The sequence below is a fragment of the Mus musculus genome, chromosome 13 (genome assembly GCF_000001635.26).
Source record: "Mus musculus strain C57BL/6J chromosome 13, GRCm38.p6 C57BL/6J".
NCBI lineage: Eukaryota > Metazoa > Chordata > Mammalia > Rodentia > Muridae > Mus > Mus musculus.
The window spans coordinates 83,625,420-83,636,273 of record NC_000079.6 but is presented as its reverse complement, the minus strand read 5'-3'; the positions used below and the strand labels follow the sequence as shown (position 1 = coordinate 83,636,273).

The 10,854-nt window shown below is 38.4% G+C and overlaps 1 protein-coding gene across 34 annotated transcripts in view; it reads right to left on the bottom strand.

Moving 5' to 3' along the window:
• Window positions 1–10,854, bottom strand: part of Mef2c (myocyte enhancer factor 2C) — a 163,063-nt gene that overhangs the window by 30,806 nt on the left and 121,403 nt on the right. For 25 of the 34 annotated variants that reach the window (XM_006517123.3, NM_001347572.1, NM_001347564.1 and 22 more), the window contains 2 exons: window positions 3,033–3,219; window positions 805–852 (listed from right to left, as the gene is read on the bottom strand). In XM_006517123.3, coding sequence (XP_006517186.1) covers window positions 805–852; window positions 3,033–3,219 — 235 coding nt within the window. Of the gene's footprint in view, window positions 1–804; window positions 853–3,032; window positions 3,220–10,666; window positions 10,805–10,854 lie in introns of all 34 variants that reach the window. The other 9 variants (NM_025282.3, XM_011244495.3, XM_006517128.4 and 6 more) reach the window with 1 other exon arrangement.

Genomic DNA, 10,854 nt, shown 5'->3' with positions numbered 1-10,854 from the left:
CATAACCTTGTGTCATTCATGCCTGCCTCCTATTTTAAATTTATAGCATGTTCCAGCTGTAAAATTACCATGGTTACTTCTATGCCTCATAGTAAACCAGAGTTGGCACTTAAAAGTCCTGTGCTACATTATGCATTTGCACTGAAAAGAAAATCGACATCTCAATAATTCCAATATTATAAATTTCTTTGCGAATCTGAAGACACACGACACCGGTCAGTGTTGAAGATATCCTAAGAGCTGAAGTCCATTTGAGGGGTTTTGTGGTAGCGTAGTCTACTGATATTCTCTGAGGCATCAGGTTAATGCCAACTGTGATTTTCATTACCAGTAGTTTTGGATGATTGCAATCTTGTTTCTTTATGTACTCTTCTTTAGAAATACATAGAATATCAGTTCGTTGTGTGGACATCACTGACTCAGTTAGGGACTGATTAAAAGAAAATGTGAGAACAACGGCCTCCATATGGTACTATAGTCTAAGAGTAGTGTCAGGGGTTGATCAGAACCTGCACCTCTTTGCAGACCAGCTGAAGTTATTTTATTTTTAGACTTCTTTAAAATATTTAAAATATTTACTGCATAAGCAACACAAATAAATTCCCTTCGTTAACAAACTGAACATAACAGTTCCCGTTGATGCTGGCTTTGCCTCCGTTGAGTTTTACTAAGGAAGACTCCAGTTAGTAACTAGTTCTTTTGTAAATTACTGTTTAACCATTCCCCATTCAGAAAGAGCTGTAGGATTTCTTGGAAATAACCCAACAGACTGACCCATAACCCGCCACTGAGGTCTGCACTTACCTGCGCTGGTGCCTGCACCGGATGTCAGATCTCCGCCCATCAGACCGCCTATGGAGAAGAGAGGAAGATCAAAAGGAGAAAGGCTAGGGGCCCACGGAACAGAGCAGGAGCCTTCAGCCCTCAGCATTTGTCCTCTTCTGAGAGACATCCGTAAAATGTGCTATCTTAGTTGCAGGGCTGACATTTGTTTTATTGTGACATGCTGTGTTCAAATGGTAAAAATACATTCACTTACTGACATTTTGCAGAGTTTTTTTTCTCCACCCCTCACAGGAAAGATTACAATAGAAAAATACTGTCTTACAATAGTCTCTGAATTTTTATTATTTCCAGGTCTGGTTTTCTCCTAAAGAGATACTCCACAGGAATAAAAATCCCACTTCATTTCTACCATATGCCTTGATATTCACATATTTGATATCTACTTTTTTTCTAAATATATTTTCTAACATTATTTTTGTTCAATATTAATGAACTAGAAATTTTATTTTCTCATAATTGATCACTATATCAAGCTGAATTTCACTTAATGACACAATGAATAAGTTTTCATTGCCACAGGTTTACAATATACTAATTAATTGCTAATTTAAGAACCACACAAAAACTTGTACTGGCAAGATGGCACAGCAAGTCATGGCAGTTAACACCACGCCTGTTGACCTGAATTCCATCCTGGCCCTACCTGGTGGAAGAGAACTGACTTCTTCTCATTGTCCTCTGATTACCTCACAAAGACTCACATGTTACAGTGACAAATAGATAAACAAATGGATAAACACAATAATGGCTATGTTTCTTTGTAAGAATTGTGAACTTTCAGTAAGATTGAAGATAATTATTTAAAAAATTATAGAGAACAAGGTACAGGAAAAATAGTTGAGAATGCCATCTAATGGAGATTTCTTAGTTGTTCGTAAGCAATACTTCATTGCTATGAATTGTTTCTAGCTATTGAGATCAGAAAAGATGTTTATTATATTTTAAGGAAACGTTTCCTATTTCCCAGCAAATACAGTGTTGAAGACAAAATATCAAATTAAAAAAATGAATGAACATGAGTTATCAAATAAGATATTCAAAATTCTAAATATGAACTGAAAGAAATCTATATAACTATTAAAATGTATATTGAAAATTCAATCATATTATAGAGGAGAGGATGGCACAGTGAAGTCCTTTGAACATATTTCCCTGGTTCAAGATTTATAAAGTCTTCTAGAGGAAAATGTCCTTCCATCAATAAGCCGCTCTTAGTACAGTTAAATGTACCTAAGCTATTGAAAGCACCCTGTGGAGTACTTTCTTTAAACCAGGATGTAAATACACAATAGACTGTTGTATGAGATTTAGAAATACAATTATTTTTGATGCTGCTTCTAGAACTATGAAGGAATGGCTTAGTTATATTCAGTACACACTGAATTAGCTCCCACTGTGAGCTTGACAAATCAAATGGGCATTCTTCCTTTCAAGGTTCAAGTCCAGTGGAGAAAAGACATGTATTCAATTCAGTACATCATAACATATTTAGTTGGATTCACATACTAAGAATGTCTGGGTTTTTTTTTTTTTTCTTCTTCTGAGCAATCATTTCTTGTCTTTAGGTCACTGTGAATTGAACAGCAGCAGGGATACTTTATAATGTTGAGACAAATCTGTGGCAAGTGGGCGTGAGTGCGATGTACCATCAGCTGCACTTGTCATTAGCTGTGCTTTATTTCATACAACTTTTAAATCATGCTCGTGTACTGGTAGCACAAGTCTTTTCTACTGTATATCCTTTCTGGGATAAGTTGTCTTAAACAAACAAACAACCCAAACAATTACAGATAGGGGACAAATGCTGCTGGAGAAGACAGAGGACAGTCTCACAGTGACAGTTTAGTAGGAAGAAGAGAGAAGAGATTCTTTATGCAGAAAAGACTACAACAAAAGTGTGTAGACTAGGTATTGGACACACTGTTGGAGAAAGTAAGTGCTTAAAGAGCAACCGGAGGAGAAAATTGACCTCCAGAAAAGACAAAGTGTGGGTTATGAAATGCACCGAAAGATAATCTGAAGAACTCAGGCTGTGTCACAAAGAGGATTTAGAAAGGGGTGGATGTTGAGCAACAAAAGAATAGAATACAAACAGGAACCAAAGTGCACTTCCTAAATAAGGAAGCTTTCGCTAGACGTGGATCCTTCCAACACCTTGTGAACATGAAGTCCTCTTAAGGACCTACCTGTGTTACCTGCACTTGGAGGTCTATGTGTTACACCAGGAGACATACTATTCCTCTGCAGAGACGGGTGGGCCAGTGGCAGAAGATTGGGGTTTCCCAGTGTGCTGACAGGATTGCTGTACACCAAACTGTTATGGCTGGACACTGGGATGGTAACTGGCATCTCAAAGCTGGGAGGTGGAACAGCCTGTGGGGCAGAAACACAGGGAAAGCCGTGGAAGTGAGACAGAAGGATTCAAGGACAGAAAGCATTAACTGCGCCCAGGAAAACGCCAAATTCCAAATCGTGCAGTGTGTAGATTATGCCCAGGAAGGGGGTCTCAAGATGTGTGATCATAAATTGATTTCTTCCCTGCACTTATAACTCTTTCTCTGCAACCGTTAGGAAACGTTTCACTTTTCTGTGAAACAAAGCCCTTTTTCATTAGACTCCATTGTCTTTGAATTCCATTCTATGAAGTAATAATTATTCATTTGTGATATCTGAATCGGTTGCCAGAAATGACGGTAAGATCAAAGGTAGGTGACTGTGATGACTTCACGGAGAAAAGGGGGATTAAAATGCAGAGCTGATCCTTTGGTTTAATTGCTTATTGAAGCATATTTATGCAGAAGTTTAATGATATAAAACCATCTTCAGGCCTGTGAATAGCATATATAGTTTAATTATTATTTTTAAAAACCTGTCTTTTAATCGCAAGTTAAGAGACAATAGGCGTTTTAAGGTACAGGTTTCACCGAAGTATGTATCATTTAGTAGCTCACATCTTAAAGTGATATCTCAGAAAATATACAATGTTTCACATTTTGCTATATAGCTACTGCCCCTGCCACATGGCAAGATCTATATCTCAAATGAGAGAGTTGGCAAATATTTAGTGAGCTAAAGCTGGGCGGATGTCTAATTAGTGTGATCCAGGTTCCAATTATTGATTTTTGCTATTATTTTGGCAACTTAAGCAAAACTATGTTTTTGTTTCTACTTTCAGTAACTCATCATAGTTGTAAACACTCTTGTCTTTCTCCTTTTGTCAGCATTACAAGTGAAAATACTGTTCAAAGACTTGCCAGAGGACTCATAGTATCATGGCATACAGCCTTTATAATGAAAAATTGTGCTTGTGTGTGTATACACACAACAGATTTGTATAAGCCCTCTGAGGTTTCCAGTAAGAAGTTGTCCAAGTTTAAATGTGTGTTTATTCATGGCTCACATGTGGTTTGTTCTTATTGCTTTCATTATTACTAGTTGTTTTCTTTAGAGTTTACTGCAGCTATCTGTGACTGGTTGACTGGCTGGCCTGAATCATACATGTGTCTGCAGTAACTCTGTGTTTATGTTGTTAACTGTAATATGTTGTCTGTTTATGTTTATGCTCTCATAGTCTTTATTTCATGTTTTTATTTTCTTCCATGTTATGAAAATTCTAATACTGGTAAAAGCAAATGTTTTATAACTTTCTTTCAAATGACTTTATTGGTTTTGTTTTGTTTTGTTTTGTTTTGTTTTTTCGAGACAAGGTTTCTCTGTGTAACCCTGGCGATCCTGGAACTCACTCTGTAGACCAGGCTGGCCTAGAACTCAGAAGTCCACCTGCCTCTGCCTCCCAAGTGCTAGGATTAAAGGCGTGTGCCACCACTGCCCAGCTGACTTTATTGTTTTTCAGGGAAATAAAAATGTTCACATTATATGATAATATGTTTGTCCCTTAGGTCATTTGTGGATTGTATACAAAAGAACAGAAAATGATTTTTGGATAAACTCTATAACCAAGAAATAAAAATGCATGGTAATATTAACACATAACCAAAGACTTGTTCAACAAGAAAAAATATTAATGTATGCTGCAAGCGTCTGTCGAGTAATAAATATATCCTTTCACTGACATGCCACATGAGAATTGAAGTCACCTCTGAAAAGAGTACAATAATAGTGCTCTGCAGCCTCCACCATTAACAGTCTCCACTGTCAAATCTCTTTTCTCTGCCCTGATCTCCAGATATCTCAACCAGGCCTTCTGGCCACTGGTGCAGAAAGTAGCAGCAACTCAAGTGGAGCAGAGAGGCCAAGTGCCCACTTTGCAGCAGCATCCTTCTTACTGGATTCTTGCAGGGGCTGAGTTCACCCACAGAATGACACCCTTTGAGTGACTCTCATTTGCTGAAACAGGGCTTTCCCTCCTCTAGTGATTTCTTGTTCCTCTTGTGTCCTTAGGCCCGCAGGTAATAGCACCTTCTAGGCACCAAGCACCAGCATACTTTACTACTCCCTCAGATTTCCTTTAACTTGATCTACATGTGTAGTCCATTAAATGAGCTCTCTTTATCTATATTTTGAATTTGGCACCTGTTTCTGGCTATGACCTTGGACCATAATATTAGCTCTGCAGATTTTAAATGGGGACATTTTGAAATTCTGGGCGGGCGTGTGAACACCCTCATTCCCAGCAACATCGTGGTGATAACTGTAGTTGCTTCCTGATAGATCAAGCCACTCTGGGCTTTGCCTTCCTGATTTTTACTTTCAACAGACAACACTGAGAAACTTGATCTTTTCAAAGCACATATTAGATAACAGTACTCCTCTCTCAAGTTCTCACAAGTGTACCCATTTTACCTAAAGGAAAAACCCCACTTCCTCCAATGGCCTAGAGATTCTTTACCAACCTCCAGTACTTATGCCCGTCAGCCAGCCCAGCCCTTGCCTACTTTTCTCACTTTTTTTTTTTTGGTTTTTTGAGACAGGGTTTCTCCATAACCCTGGCTGTCCTGGAACTCACTCTGTAGAACAGGCTGGCCTTGAACTCAGAAATCTCCCTGCCTCTGCTTCCCAAGTGCTGGAATTAAAGACGTGTACCACCACTGCCCAGCGCTTTTCTCACTCTTGACCAAATACAATGACTAATCCCAGCACTACATCCAAATCTCTGCTCAAAGTCTGGCCATCTGGAGGGCATCCACCTTGACCCTTTTATTTGATCAGACATCTTGCTAGCTCCTTACACTCACTTTTAGATCTCTTTCTCTTTTATTAAAATCAAAAACAGTTTTGATGTTGGTTGGTAATAGTACTTCCTCAAAGTACTCAAGATCGCTTGCTACAAACAATTCAAAATGTATTCTCCTTATTATAGCATTTGAATGTTTTTCTTTGAAGGAGAATTTTTAAAGTGTACTGTATTAATATAAAAGTGTAAGATTATCATTTCCTGCATATTTTCTATTGAACAGGCTCTAGAGGTGTAATTGACTGACTTGATATAATTTAACACTGTCAGTATCCCTTCATTGTGCATAATTTTTCTTTTTTCAAAATAGTAAGATTGAAAAATGGCCGAACATCAAACTAGAGACTGAATCTGGTTTTGCTCCTAGTTCACTGTGCAACACAGGTTTTTATTTTGGAGCAAATGAAATCTTGTAGTCAGTGATCATATAATTTATACATATTAGGTACTAGTAAACCTAATGGCCCACACGACTAACAGTTAACTACTACATCTCAGGCTGTGGGGAAGGTCAACTTTAAAAACTACATTCTTCCGTATTTATTTAAAAGCCCACATTTTAAAACTACCCTTTGGTTGTAAACATTTTAATCTGCAATTATCATTCCTACTCAGGCAGCCTCCATTCTCACTGGGTCCGTAAGACTTGCTACAGAACTCATCTCTCCTCATATTAGAGGCACTTTCACAATATAGAAGATGTTAATAATTATGCAATGAATGACCAACCAGTTCAGTGCAAGTCATCAGACTCCTTTTTCCTTCTGAGCATTACCCTGAAGGGTTAACGAGTTTCTAGCATATTGGACCATAATAACTTGAGGAGGATTGTTATAAAATTAATTTGTGATTGGCTAAATGGGAGCCAGGTATATGTTGATACCAGAGCATGTCAAAGAATGGTAATCTAGCAATTGAAGATTATCCTTTCCCCAAGAAATCTCAGCTGCAGCCCCAGTAACGGAATACCTTGTCACTTAATCAGGAAGCCATTTAATGTCCCCTGACCCTGATCACCTTATCCATGGAAAAATATAGTTGCAAAAATAAAGGCACTAAATGTCCCTAAGTACTTGGGAAGCAATGTAGAGGATAGGGCAACATATATTTAGAAGAAATTTGCGTTATTCTTTTCCTTTTTGACTTTTAAAAATTAGGAAGCTTTAAAGATTTATATAAACTTTTTTTTTTCTGGCTCAAAACCAGAAGCCACCCCTAAAGTTAATTATTGTGTGCCAGTCTCTAAATGTTTAGTAGAATTTGGAGTGATCACATAAAGTGCTATAGGTAGGCCTGGCTATCAGGAAGACAAGGGAGCTGAGCTCTTGTTTTCAGAGTGAAATACTTGGTGACAGCAGGACATAATCCCAAGCTCATCTACAGGAGAGGAAACAGGTGGTCCCTGTCCTAAGTGATGCAGGAATGGTGGCTGAGAAGCTCATAGCTGCTGTCTTTGAACAGTGATCCTGGTTCTTGAGGTATGATATCCAAGTCAGGAGGACTTGTGAACCCTTGATTTCCCCAAACTTTCCATGAAGAAAAGTCCAAAAAAAATCAAATAGTACATTTTTGATAAAATATTAATTTTAGTTAATGGTCCATATTTTGTTTACATGAACAGCTGAACTGTTTTGCCACTAATTAAACTACTTCTACCAAGCTGCAGAGCTCCTAGTAGAGGAAAAAATATTATACAGGTGTATTGACAAGTGATGACCAATTGCTATTATCTCTGTCTGCTCTTAGCTTCTTAGTGGCTGTAGCACACATCGCATCTGCCCATCCCTTTATGTCCTCAGCGTCCAGACTTTCAGCTTATCTGAGCTCTTCTGAGAACCTGCCCTCCCTTCCCCTGTACACAATTATGTACAAGTGATAATGTGGCCATCCCATCCTAATTTACACTGCTCACTTCTCACCTTAGGCCTCCTGGGAGCTTCTCCAGTCTGCTACTTTATCATCTCTCATAGTCTCCACCCACCTCCTCTTTCTTGAGCTTTCCTATCTGGTCCTCCAGATACGAGGTCATTCTTTTCCTTTTTTAAAAGCATTCTTCCTCTGCATATGAATCAAGTCATTTTCAAATTCATTCTACTGCTAATTCTAGGTGCATCAATGTCACTGTCTTCACAGTCTACCCTTCTGAAGAAAATAAAGACATTTCTGTCCATTTGCTCTATCCTCATTTCCTCTCAAGCAATTTTGCTTCTACTTCTGATCCACTCGGGTCTTTTTGTTAATCCCTGGCTCCTCCAATGGGGTTGTTTTTGCCATGATGCCCAGCATGAACTGTAGCAGAACCAGCAGGAGGAAACACTGGTCGACAAGATTCCAAATCACCCATAAATTGCTTAATGTAATTGAGGAATATGGGCATAAATTATATTACTCCAACAGGTGACTTCAGTATTAAAATTTCTATTTTAAAAGGGGGAACGCTTCATGCTGGTTCTTTGAAAGAGAAAAACAGTCTTGTAATGTTTTGAAAGAGTTGGAGACACTATCTGCACACAAAGGGCAGAGTGTCCTTGCACTGCTGTAAATGTTTTAGTAGCTGCGGAAATGTTCAACAAAATGAACTTCCATCAAGAGAGAGCAATGTGCAAAAAGTTAGCTTTCACTGTGGACACTGAGACACTCTGGAAGACGTGAAGACTCCATGGCACAGTGAGAGGTCACGTGGCTCCACTTTCATGCACTGCCCATAGACTCTCATATGGGTTTCACCTCCAGCCACACATGCTTGTACCTTTTAACATATCATGTATCTTGATTTTGGTCTTTATACATGACAGAGTAAAATATCCCAGGGAATCTAGATGAATAGCACATCTTCTTTCCCTTAAAACGTAGGGAAACAGATCCATATATTCTGACACTTTGGGGGTTCAACGTTTCTCCATATTTAGGCTCACCTATGCTGACAGTTATCAGCAATATGGCAGGTGTTTGCCTCTTTCCAATCCATGCAGAGGATTTCTTTGGTCTTCAGGCACTGAGGTCTTGCCTTACAATCCTACCTTTAAACCTTTGCACACACAGCTTTCAAACAGTCTTTTTCTATATATAGCAAGAAAACTCAGGGTATACAAACTAGAAGTCAAACCAAAGAAGCAATTTGCTTCTCTTTTCCAGGTAAAATAAATTCTGATGGATATTTTTTATCATTTAAGAGTTTTGCATAGAGTTAGTAAGCATATACAGAGTTCTTTGGTGAGCAAAACACTGTGAACATGCTGTGTGGAACAGGGAAGGGTAATGACCTTTAAGACTGGGAGGGGTACATGTGAGGGTTTTGAGGAAGGAAAAAGAAGGGGAAAATGATGTAATTACATTATATTCTCAAGAAAGTATTCAAAGCATGAAACTTTGAAAAAAGTTGTCTCACTGACAGTATTCCATTTGGCAAAAAACAAAACAAAACAAAACAAAAAAACAAAAAACCAAAAAAAAAAACCCCTAAGCATTCATAAGGACAGAGCTAATCAGCCAGATATTTTGGAATATATTTTAAAGGGTTCGTTTAAAGCCAGCGAAGGCTGGCTGAGTGTGTGCTGACAGTGGCAATGCTTAATTTACTGTGTGAGTGCAGTGTGGATATGGTTTACAGCTTTTGGCCTTAAACATCTACATGTATAATCAACAAAGCCCATCTTCATGGCAGATCTGCTCATAATCCTCAGGATTGGGCTGCTTTGCTAACTTCCCAGAAATGAGCTTTTTTTTTTTTGAAAAGGAATTAATTATGTATTGAGAAGCTGGTGCACAAATTAGGATTCAGGTACTAACATTATTCATAGCATATGAGCCTTGAGTGTAATCTTTTATGCTATAGAATTAACACTGTTTGATTGTTGGCTGAATGTAACAATAAGTTGGGCATCTTTTCTTTATACATCTGAACCAAAAAAAATCATGCATGCAAAGTTACTTTTCATAAATATCTGGCAAGGCATATAATTGATTGTTAGAAAATTTCTTAATTGGTTAAGACAAAATTGAGCCACATGTTAAAGCATAGAAACTGTTGATGTAGGCAAAGCATATAACATTCTGATAAGAGCTTTAAAATCACACAAATATTGAAGTCTTACCGTTAAGTTTCATGCAGTCTGTTCCCTGCAGCATATTAGCTCTAGCCCTTCAGTGCTGTAGTTGAATTTCATGTGTGTGGGGAGGGGCTGACATGTCTTTCAGAAACTAGCCTTTACTTAAGTGATGTCTGTCAGTGTACGATGGAACAACAGTTCCACTCATGTATCCGGTCTCTGCATACAAAATGTATGCCGAAAGTGATTCTTGTGTTGTTTTAGTGTACTCTGATGCCCTGTGTAACAACTTGATTTTGCAAAGGTTGTGTAAATTCAGGGCATGGCTCATGGATCTTTCTCTTCCTCCTGTGAACTTTTCTACCTCTGAATGAAGTTCTCCATGGCAACTCTTTGAGTTGATGCAATTTCAGTATCCCACAGGGGTTGCTTTCTAAATGCACTGCCTGTGGGATGAGATGGCTACTTCATCTGTCTGACTTTGCAATGCTTTCTTAAAGCAAGCCACCATCGAGAGGGTTAAGGGATGTTACTGCAGCAGTTATCAGCAGACCAGCCCTCTACCTTTGGTACTTACAGGAATTTTATGACTCTTGATCATATTATCAAATTCTTCATTAATTTTTTTGTATTTTTCTTCAGTGCGTGGGGTGAGTGCATAAGAGGAGTCAGGATCGGGGCTTTCAGAGCCTTTGTTTTCTTTCTTGTTCAATGCCTGCCAGGTTCAGAGAGATATCAAGAGTAAAAAAAAAATGAAGGGTGTTT